Source organism: Colobus angolensis, unplaced genomic scaffold, assembly GCF_000951035.1.
Source record: "Colobus angolensis palliatus isolate OR3802 unplaced genomic scaffold, Cang.pa_1.0 Scaffold504, whole genome shotgun sequence".
Classification (NCBI taxonomy): domain Eukaryota; kingdom Metazoa; phylum Chordata; class Mammalia; order Primates; family Cercopithecidae; genus Colobus; species Colobus angolensis.
Window position 1 is genome coordinate 68,183 of NW_012118533.1, and position 25,993 is coordinate 94,175.

At 34.7% G+C, this 25,993-nt stretch overlaps 1 protein-coding gene across 6 annotated transcripts in view; it reads left to right on the forward strand.

Moving 5' to 3' along the window:
• The window catches only part of PAM (peptidylglycine alpha-amidating monooxygenase), a 134,579-nt gene that overhangs the window by 41,979 nt on the left and 66,607 nt on the right, over positions 1-25,993 (forward strand). For all 6 annotated transcript variants that reach the window (XM_011960102.1, XM_011960104.1, XM_011960105.1 and 3 more), the window contains exons 5-11: positions 7,576-7,624; positions 9,123-9,190; positions 10,282-10,362; positions 10,647-10,723; positions 11,737-11,840; positions 20,888-21,072; positions 22,186-22,257. In XM_011960102.1, coding sequence (XP_011815492.1) covers positions 7,576-7,624; positions 9,123-9,190; positions 10,282-10,362; positions 10,647-10,723; positions 11,737-11,840; positions 20,888-21,072; positions 22,186-22,257 — 636 coding nt within the window. The remainder of the gene's footprint in view (positions 1-7,575; positions 7,625-9,122; positions 9,191-10,281; positions 10,363-10,646; positions 10,724-11,736; positions 11,841-20,887; positions 21,073-22,185; positions 22,258-25,993) is intronic.

The window sequence follows — 25,993 nt, forward strand, 5'->3', positions numbered from 1 at the left end:
TATTTCTCGTGTCATGGTTTTCATCTCTGTCAGTTCGTTTATGGCCTTCTCTGCATTAATTATTCTAGTTATGAATTCTTCCTCTCTTTTTTCAAGATTTTTAGTTTATTTGTGCCTGGTACGTAATTTTTCCTTTAGTTCTGAGAAGTTTGATGGACTGAAGCCTTCTTCTCTCATCTCGTCAAAGTCATTCTCCGTCCAGCTTTGATCCGTTGCTGGCGATGAGCTGCGTTCCTTTGCAGGGGGAGATGCACTCTTATTTTTTGAATTTCCAGCTTTTCTGCCCTGCTTTTTCCCCATCATTGTGGCTTTATCTGCCTCTGGTCTTTGATGATGGTGATGTACTGATGAGGTTTTGGTGTGGGTGTCCTTCCTGTTTGTTAGTTTTCCTTCTAACAGTCAGGACCCTCCGCTGTAGGTCTGTTGGAGATCGCTTGAGGTCCACTCCAGACCCTGTTTGCCTGGGTGTCAGCAGCAGAGGCTGCAGAAGATAGAATATTGCTGAACAGCGAGTGTACCTGTCTGATTCTTGCTTTGGAAGCTTCCTCTCAGGGGTGTACTCCTCTGTGTGAGGTATGGGGTGTCGGTCTGCTCCTAGTGGGAGGTGTCTCCCAGTTAGGCTACTCAGGGGTCAGGGACCCACTTGAGCAGGCAGTCTGTCCGTTTTCAGATCTCACCTTCTGTGATGGGAGATCCACTGCTCTCTTCAAAGCTGTCAGACAGAGTCGTTTGCCTCTGCAGAGGTTTCTGCTGCTTTGTTGTTGTTGTTGTTGTTGTTGATTAGCTGTGCCCTGTCCCCAGAGGTGGAGTCTACAGAGACAGGCAGGGCTCCTTGAGCTGCTGTGAACTCCACCCAGTTCGAGCTTCCCCGTGGCTTTGTTTACCTACTTAAGCCTCAGCAATGGCGGGCGCCCCTCCCCCAGCCTCGCTGCTGCCTTGCAGTTAGATCGCAGACTGTTGTGCTAACAATGAGGAAGACTCCGTTGGCGGGCGTGGGACCGTCCCGGCCAGGTGTGGGATATAATCTCCTGGTGTGTCCGTTTGCTAAGACCCTTGGTACAGCACAGTATTGGGGTGGGAGTTACCCAATTTTCCAGGTGTTGTGTATCTCAGTTCCTCTGGCTAGGAAAAGGGATTCCCTTCCCCCCTTGCGCTTCCCAGGTGAGGCGATGCCTCGCCCTGCTTCAGCTCTCGCTGGTCGGGCTGCAGCAGCTGACCAGCATCAATTGTCTGGCACTCCCTAGTGCGATGAACCCAGTACCTCAGTTGAAGATGCAGAAATCACCGGTCTTCTGTGTCGCTCGCGCTGGGAGCTGGAGACTGGAGCTGTTCCTATTTGGCCATCTTGCTCCGCCCTCAAAAAGTAAATATTTCTTAGTAACCAACTGTAGTATTTAAAACTGCCCAACCAAAGCCCATGAAGCAAGTGAACAAGTTAGTTAAATGTGTCTTTTGGTTTTGGCCAAAAGACACCTCTTTCAGAAAGACAAATAAATGTTTAAATATGGTATGTACATAAATATAAAGGTTTAAATTGTAATGCTTCAGGAAGGGGATGTGAGTGGAGGATTTTGGGGTGCTGGTTACATGGATGTGTTAGATTTTTAAGTTTCCTGGATCTGTACTTTCTGATTTGTGCACTTTTCTCTGTATCATAGTTCCATAAAGAGTTCTAAAGCCAATCAATAATTTTGAAACTTAGCACCATACCTCTAAAAAATAACTTTATTTATCGAGGATTGGTGGGTTTTATCTTTTAATTTGACTTTCTTGGAAGGATGCCTCTGGAGCAGGTTCATAATTGTGAGAGATGAAATAGTATCAATCATAACTTCACTGTAGATTTATATTTTTTTGCATTCATAAGAGATGGAAACAGGGAAGTGCTTTTACATTAGTTGTGCCATAACATCCTCCGCATACAGAGCTATTATAAAAGCAGGTTGTAGTGCCTGCCTTCCTGCCTTCCATTTTGATCTCTTTTGGGAACAGCACAGGCCATCATTTGTGAAAGTCGTCATCTTGCAGGATGGGTAAATGCATTTTCTCTTCCTTGCCACAAGGCAAATGGAAACTAGTAATTTCTAGTCCCATAGCAGTGAATACAAAATCAAAAGAAGCTAACTCAATGCAATGACAGTTTCAAAAGGAATTGTTTTTGAAGATTTTTTTTCCTGTCGTGCTGGTTTATTTAGCACTGAAGCTTGTCTGCTAACCCAGCTTTCAACAGCCTCCAGGAAAATCTCGGTGTAGCTGGTATCATGTATTAACAGTGCCCCATTTCAGTTATATTTTGCTAAGCAGATACACATTTGCCATGACAGCTTAAAGTGTTGATGCTTTTGAATGGAGACTTTTTTATCTCCATGTATCTGTAACTGGAGAGTTCTGATGCTCAGAACTGGTAACTCAGATTTTGTTTTGAAGGAACTAATTAAAAAAAAATCTGGTACTCAGATTTTGTTTTAAAGGAACTAATTTAAAAAAACTTTAATATATGAATTTTCTGGTTAATTTGGATGACCACCATTTTTTGAGTAGTGTTAACTGACTTTAGTACCTGCATTTCTAATCCAGATAGTACAAAAAAAAACAAAAAAAAGGAGCTGTGTCTTAGCTTCATTAAAACCAGAGTTTCATTCATCATCTCTAATAGAGCCCAAAGTGAACACAAGATCTGGATCCACTGTTCCCTCAGTTGGGTTCATTTTTTACTTGCCTCTCATACATATGTCCCATCTCTCTGCAGCAGAGTTTCAGTTGCACAGAAATGACCTTTTTTATATAACACAGCCCAATTGTATAGAAATATCTTTTTAAAAAAACAACATGGCCCAGCTGACACAACTGACAGTGATCTGTTCCAATGCTAAGGAAACTGGCTGTGTTGGATCTATTAGGAGACCTCAGTCTTTATTCTCCTAAGGGATTTTCAAAGTAATTATAATTATATGAAATTTCCCTCAACTTTAGAAATTAATCCCCAAATAATCTCCTACTCCTACTTGATCACCTTGGGAGCCATGATTTAGTCCCAGCAAAATATCCTGTCCCAGTGATTTAATGTTACTAATTTAGAACAAAGAACCATAAGGTAAAGATCAAAACAGCTTAATAGTCAAATAGTTATTACAACATCTATATATGTGTATTATTGCAAAGTCATTTGCATTTACTGATAATATAAAAATGATGCCCCTGATTCATTTTTGTTTGTAGTTTCAAGACAGAGAATGTAGAGAAAGTGGCCTTTAAATTAGTTCAGAACACTCTGGGAGGGTGGGAAGATATGATGCAGTTTAGAATTATTTGCTTCCAAATTTCCTTAAAAAAAAATTTTTTTTTTTGAAACACTCTGTCACCCAGGCTGAAGTGCAGTGGTGTGGTCTTGGCTTACTGCAGCCTCGACCTCCCAGGCACAAGCAATCCTCACAAGTAGCTGGGACTACAGTCACACGCCAGCATGCCTGGATAATTTTTTTTTTTTTTTTTTGTAGAGATGCAGTTTCACCATATTGCCCAGGCTGATCTCGAACTCCTGGGGACAAGTGATTCACCTGCCTCGGTCTTCCGGAGTGCTGGGATTATGTGCATGAGCCATTGTGCCCAGCCTAATTTTTATTATTGAAGATGTTACTTCTTTTTGTTTCTCCTAAGACTTGGCAGTGGTTTCAGGCATACTTTTTAGTACCTCCTTAAAGAAAGAATCCATTATCCAAAAGGGTGGCTTGAAATAGTAGGAAATGAGTGTGCTCCTAACCTTTACCTTCACCTTCCTAGAAGAGTGTGGTGAATTGAAAATCACTCTACAAATGTCTTTCTGAAGGATGTTCCCAATTAGTGGGACATCGTTTATAACAATACATTGGTTCCCTCAGGATCAGCGGTTAGTCTCTCTTTATATTGAAGCAGGAAACAACCAGGACAAGATGAGCTCATAAAGTATAGAGCACTATCTCTAGAGGAAAGATTAGGAGAGACCAACAGAACCATCTAAGATTAAGAACCTAAGATATAGTAGGTTATTATCATGCATTATTCCACATACTTTACTACTTAGCTATGAATCCAAGCAGGAACTACAAGCTATTATGAGAAAAGCAAGCTAAATAGTTTGGGATGGATAACCTCATATCCCATGCATTCACCTCCCATTAAGAGAATTGAGCTTCCTACTTAAGTATATGTCCTTAAGTACCACCGGTTACTTATCCATTCTTGCTTAATTCCTTTATCTTAGCTCCAAGGTATTTCAACCTTGGAAATCTCTAAGAGATAGAACCCTTATTTTTTATTTTTGCCTTTTTTTTCTAGTAAATAGCATTTATTAAACATTAATATTAGAGAATTATATTTGATACTCCGATGTGTCACCAATTAGCTGAATTACCTTAAGAGGCAACACACTTAATCTCTGTGACCTCTTTTTCCTATCCATAAAGTGTAAGATTTGAACTCCATCATGTCTGGTTTTCCTTTCGGTTCTGAGATTCTATGAGTCTACATATCTGATAAAATACTTCGGTGTGGTTATACATCTCTGCCTGAGCAGAGGAAAGCAATTTCTCAAAGGCAAGCTCAGACTCTTGTGAAACAGTCATTCAGTTTCATCTTCCTTAAAATTAGATTCTGATTGAATGCTATTTTCAAGTCTCATCCAGTATCTGGAAATACTCATTTATTTCATTATCAGACTACTCTTTGGAAGTCTTACCACCCAACCACCAGCACTGCAATACTGTCTTTATGTTGTGATGTGCCTCTAAGGCATTATCAGAAATGGCTATTTTACATTTCTTTTTAAAAATTATTATTTCAACTTTTCCACTGTAAATATCTTCAACATTACAAAAGCTTCTTCTACATGCATGTGACATTATAATGGAATATAATGACATAATGAAATATCCCTCTCAGTTTTACCTTATACCTATCTAGTGAATGAAGTTTCATCTCCATGTCTTAAGACGCCTTATACTAAAATTATTTTTACTGCAAGAGAACAACCACTATGAAACATCTTTTTAACAGGGATGTCTTGGGGTTCAATTCTCTGTAAATACAGGACATTAGTAGCTAAAGGCCAAGTATTTACCTGTGTACCTTTGAGAGAGAGTTAACCTGGAGCCCAACCCAATGAAAGAAAGAATATTTACTTTGGAATAATAAAACTAAAATAAGAATAAATGAAACCACCTTAAAGGAACAGCTGTTAGGACTTTTGCATGATAATGTACAGAATAAGTGAATGTACATTGAAAGAATAATTTTGATATCAACACAAAAATGACCTCAGTATCTTTTCTGCAAACCTAGGATCCCGTTGAACTGACTTCAAGCCCAATACTCAGAAAAACAATCAGGTTGTCCTGGGTCTGGTCAAGGAGTGCATTGTTACTAAATGTCATGGAAGGACCCGGGAACATTATCAACTTCCTCACGGTCCCATGGCCTCTAATTTAAGAATTTCATTTTAGCCAGACTATGGTATTTATCTTACTAAAATTTCTTTGCTTCACTTATGATTTTATTCTGTATCTACCTAGTTCAGACCCTTCTGAGAACATGTTTTGCACAATATCTTCAACATATCAAATTTCACTTCTAATTTCTTTATTTAAACTATTTTACCCTTTTAATGTTCCCATGTTTTTCCTGCTTTCTTCTAGTCCTGTGTTATTACTTGGAGAAATTTGATGTGCTTCAGTTTCTTTCATTAAAGAAATTTCACACTCAAAACTGTGAAAATACATTTCTTGAAAATAAAATATTCATGTGCTGAATTTTTTTTGAAATCTACCAATGGAATAATAATAATTAAGCATTTAGTGAATTTTTCCTATGCTCTAAATAGAGTGCTAAGTTCTTTACTTAAGTTATCTCAATTGTAGACTACTTAGAGTTTCTTACTGGTATAAATATTGATCATTAGTGCTAATCTACTGAGTATTAAATACCTAGATTTTACTACTCTTAGACAAAGGAACTCAGTGAGCACCTAGTTGAAAACTGATGATGGTCCTGTAAGACACTATCCTATAATCAAATAATTCTGCAGGATTGAAAAATACAAGTGAATCGTATACCTTCTACCTGACAAATTTGGCCTGTGGAAATGTGCAATATTAATACTGAAATATAAATTCAATATTTATGTTGAAATGTACATCTGTAGTTCATATAGCTTATATAAACTATAAACTAAATATATGTAAAAAATACAGAAATATGTATACATATATTTTGCTTCCTTTCTACCTTTCCTTCAAATTCAATCCTCTTGACTATTTTAGTTCTTTGACTCACGGCAGTTCCCATCTGTTTTTTAAGCAGCAGGATTCCATTTCTGTGGTCTTCAACTCTGAGTTAACTTTGCTATCAATTCTTCTCCTCTCCTCTCTCCTTTTTACTTTTATTCTAGTCACAAAATAAGTCTATCCAGCTGGCTTTTTCAGCCAGGATATATGATTTTGATATTCTGAGTTCATTTTCTGTACAGTTCTTAACTCTCTCAGTACTGATTGTTTTTTCATTTTATGTAGTAAAATATTAGCAGAAGCATCAATTTTTTATTGCAATAAACGTTTTAGGTGTCAAGTGCTTTTATGATGATGCAGTCAGAGACAGATTTTATATATAGCCTAGTGAATTGAAATGAATTAATTCTTAGGAGGTTTCATATCTTGTGGCCCAAGCACTGTATTACAACAGAAGGGCAAAGTCAGAGCACACTGCAAATCATCAGGGAAATATGCAAAACTAGCTGAAGTTTCTGAGTTCACAGAAGTAAGATCAGCATAGAGGTTATGGAAATAATAATGCATCACTGTGGCAAGGATCATGTTGGAGGTCATAATCTACACACCAAACACTGAGGCTGAAATATGCTGCTTATCAAAACTGCCACCTGCTATAGGAGCAGCTGTAGATCCACGACCCCTGCTGGCCTCCAGACTACCTTGTTTGAGGGCATTCAAGTTGCTCCCACTGGAACTTCTCACTGTGTATATGTGCAAGCATATGGGCTCTTTAGGTCAAACTGTGGAAAATTGTACTAGAAGAAATTAAAAGTCCCTACAATAGTAAAATTCTATTTTGAAATAATGAATATATGAGTGTTAGTAGACTTCAACAATGCCTAAAGTATATGAAAACCTAAATTATGAACTACACTTTTTAAAAAATAAAAAAGTCTGTTGTTTGGTGCAGCATGGAGCAAACTATTTTAGTTTAGCAACTTTTCTGGGTTTTTCAACAATACAGATAATGCATAGAGAGTAGCAACAACTTTCTAGCATCTTGTATGTTTGCAGGAAAGTCAATATATTGTTCAGTTTGATGAGTCAAGAAACACCATAGACTGCATGAAATGTTAGTTCTGTTTTTGCTGTTATGATACATTGGCAATAAGGAATTACTGGATATGAAAGTACTCAGTAAATCATAAACAACAATACAGATGAAACATAACTTGTGTTTTAAAATATTTGGTTATAGTAATTTCAAACTTACTAGTTTGAAATCTGTTTTCTACATTTTCATATTTAAGAGATGTGTTTCTATGTATGTTTTCAGATAATCACAAGGACTGTTCTGGTGTGTCCTTACACCTCACACGTCTGCCGTAAGTACTTTCATTTTTCCTAGAGCAGCAGCAACTTTAACATCTTTGTGAACTTAGAGTGGGAAGTTCACTGTATTAATTATCTGTGGGTAAAAATTAACCTAAACTAACTGGCTTAAAACAACAAATATGTATTGTCTCGTTTTCCTGTATGTCAGTAATTGGGCACACTTAGCTGGATCCTCAGGCATGTGGTCTCACACAGAGGCTGTAGTCAGAATCTTGACTGGGGCTTCAGTCAACTTAAGGCTTGACTGGGGAGGAATCACTTCCAACGTCACTCACATGATTGTCGGCAGGCTTCAGTTCTTTGCTGAGTGTTGGCTGGAGGTCGCCCTCATATCCTTGCTAAGCGGGCTATAAACAGGGCAGCTCACAATATGGCAACTGGTCTCCATCGTAGAAAGTAAGCAAAAAAAAGCAAGAGAGGGCGTGCATGCAAAATGGAAGCCTTTCAGTAACCTAATGTTGGAAGTGACATACCATCACTTTTGCCATATTCTGTTTGTTAAAGATAAGTTACTAAGTAACTCAGGAATGGAAAAGCAAACATTGTATGTTCTCACTCATAAGTGGGATCTAAGCTATGAGGATGCAAAGGCATAAGAATGATACAATGGAGTTTGAGGACTCCCTGAGGGAAAGGGTGGGAAGGAGGTGAGGGATAAAAGGCTACAAATTGAGTTCAGTGTATACTGCTTGGATGATGGGTGCACCAAAATCTCAGAAATCACCACTAAAGAGTTTAGGTAACCAAATACCACCGTTCCCCAAAAATCTATGGAAATTAAAAAAAATGTTAAAAATGTTTAAAAAGATAAGTTACTATACTTCTTTTAGCCCACATTAAAGGCGAGGGGATTAGACCAGGGCATGAATGCCACAGCTAGGAATCATGAGAGCTGATTAGTCAGGGTTCTCCAAAGAAACCTGAACCAATAGGATAGAGAGAAAGAAAAAGAGTTGTTGTAAGGGATTGGCTGACACTATTGTGGGGACTGATTAAGTTCTAAATCCACTGGGCCAATTGGAAATTCAAGGAAGGGTTGATGTTGCATTCTTGCGTCCAAAGGCAATTCACAGGCAGAATCCTTTCCTTTTGAGGGGACCTTAGTCTTTTCTCTTCAGACTTTCAATGGATTAGTTGAAGCCCACCCACACTATGGAAAATAATCTGCTTTACTCAAAGTTTAATTTAAAGGTTAATCACATTTAAAAATCACCTACCCAACAACACCTAGACTGGTGTTTGACCAAGCAGCCAGGCACCTGGCCAAGTCGACATGTAAAGTTAGCTATCACAGGAACCATTTAGAGTCTGCCTTCACATGAAAAAGTATTTTTTAAGGAAAAAGAATTCTTCCTCATTTTCTATTTCATTTTGATCTTCACAAGCATCACATTTTATAAACCAGAGTATTGAGGTATATGGTGTTTTTCCAAAACAGTCATTTTGACTTTTTCAGGTAATTTAGAAAAATATTATTTTTTTCTGCAGACAGCCTTTAATTGCTGGCATGTACCTTATGATGTCTGTTGACACTGTTATCCCAGCAGGAGAAAAAGGTGAGTAATGATTTTTTAATATTTACCATTACCTCATTACCTAAACTGTAGAAATGGATTTATAGTGTATTTTTTATAAACTTTAAACATAATCAATATTTTTATGTCTTGGAAAAATAAACCAATACTTTATTGTCCTTGGATTTAAAATAGATTTTTGTATTATTCCAAGCCAGTGGTTTATTACTTTTCCATTCTTTGTTGAGATGCTAGGAATTGAGGCCCTTGGGTAGATGTGTGTTATATAAATTAAAGAATAAATCTAGAGTATTTAAAAATAAATCATCCATTCTTGAGATGCAGAGGACACACTGCATAATGAGCAGTGACATAAACTTCTACATAGAAAGGTTTACAAATTAAACGACTAGCAAATCCAACACCAACTTAGTCTTTAAACTTGGATATAGTTGGCTTATTTCTTTACTTGCAAAATGGGGATGATAATAGCTGATTCTCCCAAGCTTACTAGAAGCGATGAGAATAAGTATAATATTATTTATCAATATATGTTATGATCCTCTAATTAAAGTGCCATATGATATATTGTTCATTTGTTTTCACTGGGAATCTCTTAAAGTTAATGACCAGTATGGTCTCTTTGTTACCATTTTTCATCTATTATAAAATGAATATTTATTGAATAGCTACTGTGTTAGACTATAAGGAAGGAACAGTATGAAATATCCTCTTCTCAACAGGAACTGTCAATCTAGTGATCTTAGGTGTCTGCATTCAATTTTTCAAAAATTATTCTGTTCCAAAAATAAAAACCAATTTTTAAGCTTTCTCATCTGGATAAATTTCAAGCTAAAGGTAACAAATTAAGCCTACGTTTTCACTAACAGAGTATTTTTATTTGGTTCTAGTCATTCTGTTTATGAATAAAATAAAAATATAAGGCAAGGGGTTCTTAATTCATGTGAGTAAAGTGGCTGGCACAGATTAAGTGCTTAATATCTTGTGTGTTTAAGTCATAAGAAAACGTCAGTCCCTAGCATCTTGTGAATACCCTATGCATACTTTTAGGCAAGAATAATGTCATTTTCCAGTTGAATAGTGACTTTTGTCTGTGTTTTCATTTCCCACAGTGGTGAATTCTGATATTTCATGCCATTATAAAAATTATCCAATGCATGTCTTTGCCTATAGAGTTCACACTCACCATTTAGGTAAGAACTTTACATGTTAAATTATAAATATTTACCATTATACTTGCTGGTGCCATAAATTAAAATGCAAATTGTGTTTGACTTAAGTCTGTTTCAATGAAAGTGATTTCATATAAGACCTTAAAATATTTTATGCTGTTTTATCATATTGTTTTTGCTAAGATACTCAGTATTTGCGGCTCTGAAAATACTCAGATTTCTACTTTAAAGTAGGAAATTAAATATGCCTTTTGTTTTTCTAATACCTTATTATATTATATGATTAAAATTTGTGTTTATTACAGGTAAGGTAGTAAGTGGATACAGAGTAAGAAATGGACAGTGGACACTGATTGGACGGCAGAGCCCTCAGCTGCCACAGGTGTGTAAAATCTAGTTTAATTTTGAGAGAAAAAAATATTAACCAGCAGAAAGTAATTTTTAAAAATTATTATGCAACTCTTGTGACTTTCTCTAAAAATCTGTAAATCTGCCTTAACTGTATAACTGAGCTGTGTAACCTCCTTTTTGCAATTTCCTATTTGGTGCTTTCTTTATCAGTTTTCTCAATATGGTCAAAACATGTTGGTGGCCTTTTACATTCCATCATTTATTCAAAGACAGTATTTCAAACAGCTCTTCTATTATCACATTTATTCTGATTTTTATGGGATGCATTTGCTAATAGTATTTGTTTATTTCAAAGTTTGGTGCTTTTGTCATAAAGTAGAAGTGATTAATTAAAGGTGAACTCTTTTTATCCAGTGATTATGTGTGTGTGTGTGTGTGTGTGTGTGTGTGTGTGTGTGTGTATGTGTGTCTGTTTCACTATCTGCCTTCGTCCTCTCTACCCAGAGTGTACCAAGCTTCACATTATTAAAGTATGTGGTTCTGTGATATATCGTATCAATAGAATTAAGGTCAAAAACCCGCTGATCAGTTGAATGGATGCTGAAAAAGCATTTGATAGCCGGGCGCGGTGGCTCACTCCTGTAATCCCAGCACTTTGGGAAGCCAAGTCTGGTGGGTCACGAGGTCAGGAGATCAAGACCATCCTGGCTAACAGGGTGAAACCCCGTCTCTACTAAAAATACAAAAACTTAGTCTAGCGTGGTGGTGGGCACCTGTAGTCCCAGCTACTTGGGAGGCTGAGGCAGGAAAATGGTGTGAACCTGGGAGGTGGAGCTTGTAGTAAGCCAAGACTGCGCCACTGCACTCCAGCCTGGGCGACAGAGTGAGACTCCATCTGAAAAAAAAAAAAAAAAAAGCATTTGATAAAATTCAACATCCCTTCATGATAAAACCCTCAAAAAAGGGGTAAAGAACACAATCAAGCATGAAGTTCTGGATTTTATTGGTAATATTAATGATTCATTGTGTTTGTCTTTTTGGCAGGCTTTCTACCCTGTGGAGCACCCCGTTGATGTAAGTTTTGGTGACCTACTGGCTGCAAGATGTGTATTCACTGGTGAAGGAAGGACAGAAGCCACACACATTGGGTATGATTCCACACATTCCACTATTTAAAGATATTTTATTGAGATAAGGCATGATTACAGGTTACAGCTATCTTTGTGAATAAAGTGTACATTTTTTGTCCTGTCATGGACAATTACAACAAACTATGGCATTTTATCATTTCAAAACTGATTGATTTGGATAAACCCCAGAACATATGCTCATTTTTTCATGCTTCTGTTTTTCTTCCTCAAAACCTTCGGTATCATACCTCTAAATATTATAATTACCAAAGACTTCATATTTCTTCCTCAGGCTCATCTTAATAAAGAAAATATAATGATAATGAAAATTTTTTTTCTCAAGTGCCTTTTTGCCCTGTGTTCATGGGGTCTGCATTTGGTGATTCCCATTAAATACTCAGAACCATGATGTTAAAACTCCTGTGAATTTAAAAATTTCCAGTTGTTTAGTCTACTAAATAAGGATAATAATATGCAACACTTTATCAAAAAAGAATGTTGAGCCTTTTAAATGATTTTTTAAATACTGAGCCTCCTTGAAATAATTATATCCTGTAGCACTACGTAAAATTGTCAAAGCACTATGAACTCTTTCAAAGAAACTTACCTAAATGAAAAATGAAAGGTAGTTTCTTTTCATGCTTTTTGATAGAAAAGAATCAAGGAGACTTCTTTTTATGTTAAGCAAGGTTTTAAAATATTTACTGATGCCATCTGGAAGCTAGAGTTTTAAACCATTTATCTCTTAATCAAAGAGAAGTTACAGAAAGTAAGCATCTGAAAATATGCTTTCGATGCCCTCAGGATGATTCTTGTGATAGCAACACTAACTGCTGGTTGTATGGAGAAAGGGAAAAGGTACTGAGGCAGGTTTAAAAAAGAAAGCGGGAACATTTGCTATGGTGTAAAAGAATTTTTATGTCACTCTAAATGGCTTTTTTATATTAGTAAGCATAAACTTTAAGGCTAAGGATAAAACAAATAAAACTTTATCAATTTCTGTTACAGAAATAGTTTCCAACAGCTTTGCTTTTTGATAAATGTGCTAAATTTGGGAAAGAGACTTCAGGAAAGCAATAGTATTATTGAGTTATGGGAAATGATGATGGTAAGAAAAGGACTGACAAAGGAGGCATAACTAGATTTGACAGAAAGAGCATAAGAAGTCCCTTCTTAACAATCTTTAAATACATGGGGTAACATGATTCAGAGAGTATCCATCAGTTGTTCATTTTATGTCAGTGCAGAGCCGTAGGTAGTTTACTTAAATGTTCCAGATTATGGTAGTAACCTTTGTAGTAAGTAAACAGAGCAGTAAAAAATCCCTTTCAACACATCACTTGCATTGGCTTCCAAGTTTTAAGTGTGGAAAAAACAGAATTTTTTGCCTAGAGGTCTCTTTACAGTTTTTGGGGGGAGGTTTGTTACTTTGGCCAAATTCTATCCTTCTGAGTTCTGTCTGTGAGGTAATATCAGCCATAGAGATTAATGACTTGTTATGGTACTAGGATGGGAGGCCAAAGTGATCTCTGGAGACCTCTTTCAGTTCCATGAATCTAGAATAATTCTTGTCTTTTTTAAAATGTGCGTTTTGCTTTAAAATAATACCCTAAAATGACTACACTAATTTATCCTTTCATAAATCTCATGTGGACTAAAGGAAACACCATTTTGTAATAAAAATGAAATAGAAAGAAATTATAGGAAATTAACTTATTGGGTGAGCCCATATTCCGAATATTTAATTTCTACTATAGAAGCATTTTTTTTACCAGTGGAATGACAAACAAGTAAGACAAATTTTAATACATTTAAGTATGAATAAAAGTTTTCATAATAATGGATAATCATCTCATAGCAGTTAATATACTTTTTATTTTTAGACAAATAACAACAGCAACGTGTCTCTGTTTTGTAAAATAATAAGCACAACCTCCATAGACTACTACAGGATCACAGTTGAGAATGGAACCAGTGAAATAAACTAGTAATTTATGATGTTGGTTAAATTAAATGATACTCTGTTAATCCATATATCTCTTCTGCCTCTTTTCTTTTCCCACCTACCTCCAACCCACACATACAAATACACATTCCCACAGGGCACAGATTTGAGCCCTGAGCCTGAAGCACAAATAGGTATAAATCACACTTATCTAAGGATAGGCTGGGGCCAGTAGGTGCCTTCTCCATGTACTGGGAGAACTCTCAGCTTCAAGTTTTAAACCTTTCTGTTCTGTGGTTACATGGAAACTAGATTTTACAGAAAAACTGTTGACAGTGGCCTACTAGGAAGGTTTTCAGTTGAGTGATTCTTCTACCAAAACCAAGCTTAACTGTATTAAGCTAGAAATTGTAGAACTGGAGAAAACTTTGCTTGGCTAGAACAATCATGGTAACTTATGAAAAGCACTGAAAAGTAGAGGCTGATTTTCCCATAATAGGGATTCTTCTTAAAATACCACCATGTAAATGGATTTAACCACCTGAGTGTCCATAAATGGATGAATGCATAAAGAAAATGTGTTTTACACATGCATCATGAAATACTATTTAGCCTTTACAAGGGGGGAAATCCTGTCGTTTGTGACAAGGTGGATGAATCTGAAGGATGTATTAAGTGAAATAAGCCAGGCACAGATATATTAATACAAATACCACATGATCTCACTTATATGTGGAGTCTAAAAAAGTTGAACTCATAGAAATAGAGAATAGAATGATGGTTACTGAAGGGTGGGGAAGAAGGTAATAGGAATTGTTAGAGGACATAAAGTTTCAGATAGACAGGAGGAATAGATTTTGAGACCTATTGCACAGAAGAACGACTGTAGTCAATATAAGGCACTAGATATTTCAAAATAACTAAAAGAGGAAATGTCAAATATTTCATGATTTTAAAAATGATAGGGCCGAGTGCAATGGCTCATGCCTGTAATCTCAGCACTTTGGGAGGCCAAGGCGGGCGGATCGCCTGAGGTCAGGAGTTCAAGAGCAGCTTGGCCAACATGGCGAAACCTCATCTGTACAAAATACAAAAATTAGCCGGGCATGGTGGTGGATGCCCATAATCCTAGCTACTCAGGAGGCTGAGCATGGAGAATCGCTTGAACCTGGAAGGCAGAGGTTGCAGTGAGCTAAGATCATGCCATTGTGCTTCAGCCTGGGCTACAGAGCAAATAACAGGAGCAATATGTCCCTGTCTCCATCTCAAAATAAAATAAATAAATAAATAAATAAATAAAGATAGGTAAGCAAAGTGATGGATTTGTTAATTAGTTTGATTTAATAGTACCACACTATATCCATATATTAAAAAATCACATCATACTTTACATTACAAAATTATTTTTTATTTCAATAGTTTTTGGAGAATAGGTGGTTTTTTGTTACATGGGTAAGTTCTTTAGGGATTTCTGCAATTTTGGTGCACCCGTCAGCCAAGCAATGTAAACTGTACCCAATATGTAGTATTTTTTATCCTTAACCCCCTTCCAGTCTTTCCCCCTGAGTCCCCAAAGTCCATTATATCATTCTTATGCCTTTGCCTCCATATGACTTAGCTCACACTTATAAATGAGAAGATATGATTAAATGCTTACTATTGTTTGTCAATCAAAAGTAATATTAATAAAAACTACTTTAAAAGTAGGTATATTTAATGAGATATATTAATAAATATACTTAGTGATAAAATGTTTTATCCATACATTTATTTTTATATACTAAATATGAATAATATATCCTAAATAAAGTTTCACCAAAGTATTACATATACTGACAACATAGTACTACTAATTGATCTATGAAGAAGCAATATTTTTGTGCCTGACTGCATTACATATTTTATATTCAGGATGATACTTCTCCAAATTCATTTCAAATGTTTAGTCAAGTTTAAATAAAAACATAGAATTTAATTAAGTCAGCCAATTAAGCTCATTAAGTCAGCTAATCAGGCTAAAAGTTTATATGCTAAAATTTAGTATTAATTACTGGGACTAGGTAGATAATATTTACCAATTTGGTCAGTTTTGTTGGTCATATTTTTCACTGGGAATGAGTCATTTCATGAATATATGAATATTCATGCATACCAATATGGCACTTTAATTTGCATTTTTAAATATTATTACATGCAAAAATAAAGTTACATGATAAATAACTTCTTAATGTATACATTTAAAAGCACCATGAAACTTTTTAAGAAATGATTAACAGTTTTGTAAAATGACTAAAGTTTTTATATTTCTTTCTAAAATTAGTATTACCAGTTTTGCCTATTTTCAAGCCTAACATTTGTTGAATATAAAGGGGGTAGAGGTGAAGGAATTCTTGAGCTAGTGGAGTGTTTGCGGTATAGACATGGAATACAATGATATTTGGAATTTTTTAAGTCATACATTTCACATTACTTGGTACTTTATTAAATCTGTATTTACATATCTTTCTAATGTAATATATTTTTATAAAAGCTCTCATGGAACCTAGGTAAACAGATTAGACAGATGGATAAACAGATATGGATATAAATAGATAAATATGTTCAGAAATCCCATAGGTCAATTGAGTACAAAAAAATTGACCTGACTCATTATTCAGTAGTATAATATACTAGGGAAAACATGCTATGTCATATGAAGTTGTAAACATTTATTAAGCAAGATTATTCGTTCTTCCTTCATTCAACATGTAATTTATTGAGGGCTTCCAATTTTCAGGTTCACACATTATGTCAGACCCAAAGCTATTTATATTAAGTATGTCAGTATAAAACAGAAAGTTATCACATAAGCACTTTATTATGCAAGAAGATGAAATGAATGCACTACTGCAATTTTGGAATATAAGTAATGCCAGCAGTCATTATTTTAAGTAATCACACTGGCATTGGGGGATGTTTAAAGGGCCATTCAGTGTACATAATATCCCTTCCTACTTTCTCATGTTAATAAATCACTGAGATTAGCGGAGTTGAATTGCATATGTTGATCTCTGTGGAAATTAAGGGTACATGTGTCAAAATACTTCCTTAGGAATACAGAAAGCAATTTGTCTTAAAATGAGATTTTTTGTTTTTGAATGAAAGGTGAATGATTGTAAAATAAAATAAGCAAACTGTGATGGTGATACTAAGGATGATTTGACTCCTAACATTTTTAGCATATGATAGTTTCTCTGTCACATAGGAGCTCAGAGTTACCTTGACTACAAGTCTAATTATAGATGGAAAGGAATAAAGTATGACTCTTTTTGTTCAGCTCTTTTAATGAAATTTTCCTTGTGATAGCAAAGATTCCTAAATTATTTGATCAAATTCAATTTTGAATCATAGAATTCGCACCCCAAATGAACTGTATTGGTGAGCTGCTTAATAAGTCTCAGAAAATCATGTGTGTAAAGGTGTACACATTTATATGTGTATCAAATTAACACATAATATATGTGTAATTGAATTAGTGTATTGTGTGTATATATATGTGCATAGGTGTACACACATACATATATGTATGCTTTTACACATATATGCATAATTTTTCTCAAAAGTTAATTCAGTACAGGGTAAGATAATTCACTTTTGAGGAAATAACTTGCAACATTAGCTTATATTTTTATTTTTTATTTTCTCAAATATACTATTTAAAATAATAAAGTGTAATCATATGTTGTAGAGGACAAAGAGTGACATTATTAGAAAGTTACTCATTTTCCTTTATTTGCTATACTTAAGTACATGTGTTTTTCAAACATGTAACCTTGTACCTTGGTACACACTATTTCTAATATAGTAATTGCTGCCTTTGTCTCCAATATTAGTATAAAATTATTCTAAACTTATGCCACTTTTTAGTTTCGTATTCTTCTCCATAATGACTACCTACAATTTTCTTTTGTTTTTTAATTGTTACTTACTGCTTTTTGGTGATAACAACGAATTTAATTTAGTAAGAGTAACTTATTGTCCTGATTTACTCTGAGCCCACATTGTAGTTTAATTCCTTGTTCTCAGATAATTACCTTTCACTTGTTTGAAATGAAATTTTAGTACAATTTCTTTTCAAATGTATATCAAAAACAAATCCTTCCAAATATACATGTAACACATTTAAAAGCACCAAAATTATCTTTGAGGAAATATATATTAACAAGATATTTTATATTAGTTATTTTGAAACTTTGCGATATTAGTTGCTTCTTAAATCTCTAATGGATTTTTCTGAAAGCTTGAACTATGTGTTTATCTGAATGGATGGACAGATGGAAGGATATAGATAGAATATACATAGATATTTACCTGTCTATATACAGATAAGACATGTTATGAAACATTTCTAGCTACACATCTGTATGCATATCTATGTATATTCATTTGAATAGCTTTATATAGCTTTATTACATGCACACTACTCCATTGAAGAAATCCTTTTGATTGGTCATTCTTAAACAATACTAGCATTTTGTTTCTACCTATGTAAGAGCAAATCTTACAATACAACTTTTCTTAAATTATGCCCTGGAACACACAGCAACACAAAGGAGCCTGGTCAGATTCCTTTAAGGAATAGAACCTACTGTATCCACCTCTCTACCCCTCCATACAGTCATGAGCACATTGTGTATTAAAGGATCAGGCAGTGCAACATTGTTTAACTTGTATAGACCAACATTTTCATGTGGTCATATGGTAAGTTGCTTGTTTGTTTTGTTTGCTTTTTTTTTTTTTTTTTTTTTTTTAAGAGGGAGTCTCTGTCTGTCACCCAGGCTGGAGTGCAGCAGCGCACAATCTCGGCTCACTCCAACCTCTGCCGCCCAGGTTCAAGCAATTCCCCTGCCTCAGCCTCCTGAGTAGCTGGGATTACAGGCGCCTGCCACTGCACCCAGCTAATTTTTGCATTTTTAGTAGAGATGAGGTTTCAACATCTTGGCCAGGCTTGTCTTGAACTCCTGACCTCATGATCCACCTGCCTCGGCCTCCCAGAGTGCTGGGATTACAGGCATGAGCCACCGTGCCCGGCCGGTCATATGGTAATTTTTTCTCAACTCATCTGTAAGCATTTCAAGAACCAAAGTTTTGTGGTAATAATTGTGGAAATACTACTCCAGAAGAAAATTAGGACGAGTAAAAAAACATTCTAGAATTCCCTAAGTATTTTATAAAAACATATAATAGCTCACAGAATAAACAATTTCCATTTATGCAACAGAGAACATACTGGCCCAAGGGACCAACAATATTTAGACCAGCAGTGATAGTTACTTCATTCTGTGTAGGTTTTTAGTAAGGAAAAAAATGAGGATACTGCTTGTCTTACATATGCTGTTGTGGGTGGGTATACCTTCTCCAGTGAAAACGTGGGTATTGACATTCCCAAAAAGAGAAAATGTGGAAGGACCCATCCATTGATGAGTTGCAAGTTTCATGAATTATTATATGAAATAAAATGTTTTTCCTTTCATTAATTTGAGATGCTTAAATGATTATTTTGCTTTTCCTCTCTGCAAGATGATTAAAGGTTTTTAAAGCTAGAGCCACATCTTAAATTCCTTTTTCTTTTTTGCTCAGTTGATCTACACATACCTCCTTTTTTTTAATCAGGAAAGAGAAGGATAATATGGCGGGAGGCTCCGGTTTATTATTTTTGCAACAGCCATTCCTTTTATAGCACATACTGACCAACTCCAAGGCTGTTAAAATGTAATTCTTAGGAATGGTGTTTTGACACCATGAAGATGTGTAGTGAACAGATGTTTGTTTGGGTTTGCACTTCACTATTTGCTTATATTTCACGGGAGAAGCAGTTACACTGACAGGTATCAGATTCAGAGAGTGAGAAGCCAAATGATTTCTGAAGCATAAAGAGAGCTTCCAATGGCAGAGGCTTATTCCTGTGGTCTCTCAAGGGCTCTACATTTTCAAAGCTTAGAAAAATCAAATCCCTTTGTAAAATATTTTTATTTTTTTCCTTCCCTTGCTGATGTCATGCTGTTGCTATGGAGAGAAAGTGAGTGCTGCATAACATTGCTGGAAAAATAAACACTGATATATTTCTGTACGGCAAATAACCTACCTCATAGCTTTTTTCATTAGTGTAGTCTTGCTAAAAATTGTTAATACTAATACTAAAATGGAAGTGTTCCTTTGCCCAAACAACTTTGCTATATAAAAGTCTTGTGAAGGTGTACTTAAATAGTTCCTTCCTGATAATACTAAAGAGAATGAAATATATAATAACCCATGTGAGGTGAGGAAGCAGAATACATGTTTTGTAAACTATTAAATATTTTTTCTATCATTGGGAACTTTTTTCTTGGAAATGTCCACTGTTTTAAAATCTATTTTTAACATTGAGTCATTCAACTGTACAGCATTGCTTCCGTCACATCTCAGCCCTTAAAAAAGATGAGTGCTGATTTCATTTTGAGTCATTCCTGAGGCATTCTTTTCAACCCTGCTATAAAAGCCTAGCTGTCAAGTCAGACATCAGGGATACACTTTGAATGTCTTAGTGTGGACACATGATTCTAGATTCATCTGGCCGTGAGGAAGGAGGCAGTTAACCAAAAACAAGGTCCAGGACTTTTAGTGTTAAGAGGAAAATCTATTTTTAAAGACTTATAATAAATAATATATGATAATTCTATTGAAGGTTACTGATTTTTACCATTGTAAAGGAAATAATAAAGATTTTCCATGGGAACAGTAACTTTTCTCAGTCTATGAGTTTTGGCAAATAGGAGGGCGCTAAATAATAAAAAGATTCAAGAGAGAAAAGAAAGTACCATATTCCTCACCTACTAAAATGCCATTTTCATCAGTGGTATTTAGTGGTGTTCATGGTGTGCCTGCAAACTGACACTCCATTGTTAAGTGGAAATATGCCTTTGACAATGTGCTTTTGATGTTGAAAACTGATGGGTTTTAATGAAAGCTATAAAATAAATGCACAATATTTCTACCTTGGAATCCGTTGCTGGCAGATTTAATGGCTGCATTTTTCTTGCATTAAGCATGCGTTTTATGTGAATGGTTGATTTGTTATATCTATTTTTTTTTTTGCCTGCAGTGGCACATCTAGTGATGAAATGTGCAACTTATACATTATGTATTACATGGAAGCCAAGCATGCAGTTTCTTTCATGACCTGTACCCAGAATGTAGCTCCAGATACGTTCAGAACCATACCACCAGAGGCCAACATTCCAATTCCCGTGAAGTCTGATATGGTTATGATGCATGAACATCACAAAGGTAATAACTGATGTTTAATATAAAGTAATACATAATTTTGTATTTTATATTTTTGTATGTATCTTGTTTGACTATATTTAAAACCATCTTTATTCCCTTCTTCTATCTACCAGTCACATGTACACACTATTTCTTATTTTCTCATTTTTCTCTTTCATATCTTATCTCCCCTCCCTGACATGTCCCCATCAAAACATTTAAAGAGGAAAATCTCAGCCAGGGATAAAACAGATTTGTTTTGGGACCAATCCCATAAATGTAGACCTTTCTTCATTTAATTCATGTTTTCTCATTTCCTCATCTAACTCCTTCCCTAACCAGTAATGACTTACACAATTTATGAATTTATGCACCATGTTCTAAAGATCACTACAGTTTGCCAGGGAAAATAGTTATCATCTCCAGCCATACTTGAAATTATCCATTTAATGGGCTTCTTCAGGCAAAGGACAATTATTGATTTGTGAAGCACTGCTAGTCTTGACTTTTTTAATCTAATTCTCAGAATTGTTCTTTAACATATATATATTGTTCATCTGCAAAATGGTCATATTGACTGTCACTTTGTAACTGAAAATTGCAGAGTCTACTCGCTGTTTTATTGCATGAAGTATGCTGAGACTTTGATTGAGTTTTGCAAGTTCAGTCTTAACATGCTAGAGCAGCTTCTTATTTCTTTCTAGTGGAAATTTTATGAGAGAAGTTAGCATAGCATTCTGGCCATTTATTAAGATTCTACTATATTTAGAGAATATGCCTTAAAGTGTTCTTAAGTCTTCTTAAAACAGTACTAAATTTAATTTAAGAAAACAAATATGAGTCATTTTGTCAATGCATTTTGAAAATTCTGTATCATTTATATATTATTGAAAGGGTAGTTGACCTAGTTATTAAGTCAGATGTCTGGTAATTGGTAGGTTTTGCTGGGGGTGGGGGTGTGGGGAGTTTATGAATTAGAGCATTTCTATCATATGAATTCTTAATACTCTAATAAGCACAAGACCCTGAATAGTATTTTTATGTTGATGGAGTATTTCCAGTAAACTATTTTAAGTATGTAATACATACGATACATACTGCAAATTTATGCTCAGCTTCTTTGATCATTTACAGAAACAGAATATAAAGATAAGATTCCCTTACTACAGCAGCCAAAACGAGAAGAAGAAGAAGTGTTAGACCAGGGTATGTATGCTTATTTCTATAACTAGGCCTATAAAAGTATCAATTTCCACGTAGGCAACCAAATTGTAAAGTTACTGAGATATTTTATGCCTCTCTGTATCTGCCTTAAACCCTATGTATTGCATAATGCATACAATTTTTTTATACAATGCATAATTCATGAGAAAATGGTCAATTACTGCACTTTAGCTCTGAAAGTAAAATTCATTCATATAATTTAGTGCTGTTTCATTTTCTGTCTTTGTTTTACTTCATTTAATATTATAATGTTTCTGTATAGTAAAAGTGCAAGTATAATCATTAAAAACCATCAGTGAGCTGCTTTTGAAATCTAATAACCATTTAAATTATTGTATATTTTGTATGGTATGTTAATTAAGTAGATTTGAGGTTCAAGAAAAAAAGAAATTAAGAATTAAATCCACATCTTGCCTCTATAAGTCATTCTTCTCTGCCTTCATCAAGGTAGGAGGAATTATTGTCTTATACATCTATAGTTTTGTGTTAAGTTGCCATCTGCAGAGTTAAAAAAGCATCATTCTTTCCTTGTTCTGTTTATTGAAAGTAGTAATGTTTGATGCTTGTATGTCATATACTGCATGTACTAGTACTAAAAAATTACTTCCCTGAATCTTGCTTTTTGTCAGTTGTTTGGAAAATAGTGCTTTGGGTTAGGCATTGGAGTTTGTTATCCTATCAAGTTGTTTTTGGCCTGGGATACATGTTTTTAAACATTAGTTTCATGTTAATCCAAACCCACTTCTACTGACAACACAAGCATACAAGAAATAGAAAGGATTTTTCTATTAGCAACATATAGAAGTTTCCTGTTTCTCATTGCTAGCTGCTATTGGAATTCTTCAAAATGTATTACATTAGGTCTAGTTCAAAAATATCACTCTTGTATGAATAGTTTTTACAAAATTAAACAATTGAGACTTTAGAAAGGGGAAAATGCACTCTGAAAGAGGCATAAGGTAAACTATGATCCTAAGGTTTGTAAATTATACAGCGGATGTTTCATAATATCTCATTCTAACAAAGTGGCCTTCAAAAAACTACAGCTTAGCTCAAAGCACTAAATGGCTGAGTAATTTAAAATAGCTAAATTTATCAATGCTGTTTATATATTTGTAAGTAAGCCAGTAATAGCAGCCTCAATATAGTAGTATTCAGAGTGTTTACTGTGACTTCTACTGAAGTTTATTCAGAGTTTCAATGAAATATTTTGACATTTTACATGCTATTTGAAATGTATGTCTGTAAAATAATTTTATTTGTCTTAGAATACATTTACAAATAACAACATAAATGAAACAATATGGAATGAGATACCACCATTTAGTAGCTGCATCTTACAAAATGGTATGTTTCTATGGAAACTGCAGTTGGACTATGGTTTCCTTCTGAAGTTAGTCAAGTTGATCAAGAGAAACACTGGCACCTCTGAAAGGTTAGAAACCCAGAGGTTTTGTTAGTGAAGTGGCATTAAATGTTATATTTCATCTATTCTTTCCAAATAGTAGGATTTAGGAGGTGTTATATATGCCTACAAACCAGATTCTTTAAAATACTTTCATACCTTGACATTCATTTACCCTTTTGTGTTTTATAGCATATATATATATATATATATAATATTCAGGGGTGAACATTATCTATATACCCAAATATACAAATATACCCAAACTCTTACTGGTCCCAGAGAATAATTCTATGGACACATAAGAAATTATTTTCTTCCAGTTTCTATTTTCCTCTGTTTGTGAATAAAAATGCTGCAACTAAAGGTATTTAACTTGAGAAGGAAAAAAGCATTATTCAGATATTATCAATTTTCATATTGCAGAAAATAGGCTGTTATTCATATGTTGAAATTAGTGGGCCCATTAAAATGTCATCTCTAATGAAGGTAAAGACAGTAGCCTAACCAAAAGCCATTTCAATGGCTAGCATAGTCTGTGTATGATCCTACTGGTCTATGGGGACCACCAGCCTAGAATTAAAAGAGAAATACAGAAATGCACCAAATGCACATTTGTATACATAGTTCATTTGATGCACTAATGAGATCAGTCCATCTCCTTGCAACACATAGGGCAAATCTCATTGCTGAAAGAGTATTTCATTCTCCTTAGAGTTATTTGTTTGCACAAATGTCTATTTGTATGCATTCTTTGGAAAGTCAACTTGACCAAGTAGTTAATAAGGGGGCTTTAATTATTCAAATAAATTATGCCATGTATGTTAATTTTTAAAGTAAGCCCTCAAACTTGGTATTCCGGCCACAACAATTAGTGTAGTATTTCTTCAGATTGTACAATTCTTTTAATATATTTTTAGCCCCAATAAGCAAAAGCCCAAATTATTGTGGTTGTGCTAGCCACAAGCTAACAGACACCATGTATGTTGATCCTACAGAAGATGTCAAACCACCATGGAAAACAGAACAGTGTGGAATAGGAAGAAAAGACTTGAACCATCAGTGGATATGTACTCAAGGACAAGCTCTGTACACTTTAGTGGGTATAGAGAGTTCTGTAGGCGATGCAGATAGTTCCACCTGGTTAATAATATATATAGTGTATATATGTATGTGTGTGTGTATGTATATATATATATATAAAATAAAGGCTATTTAAATTGTACTATATAGAGTATTATATATATATATATATTTACTTCCTATCTTAATACATTGGAAAGCAGGCAGAAAGATATGTCAAGATATATAATAAATGTTATGTTAGAAAGAAGAAATGACCTTTACTAAGATAGAAGAAAAAAAGAAGAAGGAGGGGAGAGATAGAAATAATCATATTCCATAGACTAAAAGAAAGAAATGTAGCTGTGCCACAAATAAACAGGAAGTGGAAGTTATCTCTCACATGGAGGAAAAAAATTCAAAGAAAGTTAGTGATCTTTAAAGAAAGCCAGTGATCTTTAAAACACAGGTTTATTTAGTACTGTGTTTCTCCAGGAGAAATGTAAACATTTTCTTTGAAATTCACGTCTCAAAAATTGCTAGATATTGATGTTTTGCCAGAATATTAATCTTGATTAGAAATTAAGTAGAAGTCTTGACATCTAAGTTGTGCAAATCCAGTCTGTGCTTACCCACAAACATACTAACCTTTCACAATATCTTTGTCTACATCTGCTCTCTGTAGAACAAAATCTGGTGTAAAGCAAGTGTACCTCAGATTCCGTCTCAAAAGATGTAATTACAGTGACACCACAAAAGCGTCATTATATGACAGTGTTACTTATCATGTTGTCCTGGATCATGCAACAATGGGAAACAACATTTTAATGAGGATTTAATTGAGTCTGTAGGGATTTCTTTAAAAATAATGTTTATTTTGACTGATTTTTTAATATTCATTATAAAAGATAAGGAAATTATGTAAAGTATAAGCATACAAATAAAAATCATAGTCCCCAGAAATGAGTGCATATAGGTATGTGAAATATATATATTATGTGTATATTTATATATTAAATATATGCATATGTAATGCACATTATTTTATTTTACTTTCTTTGACAGTCTCATTGATTTTATTTTTATTTATTTTTTATTGTTTTTTGTGCTCTGCTGACTTTATATATACACCTTAAGTTCTAGGGTATATGTGCACAACGTGCAGGTTTGTTACATAGGTATACATGTGCCATGTTGGTTTGCTGCACCCATCAACTTGTCATTTACATTAGGTATTTCTCCTAATGCTAT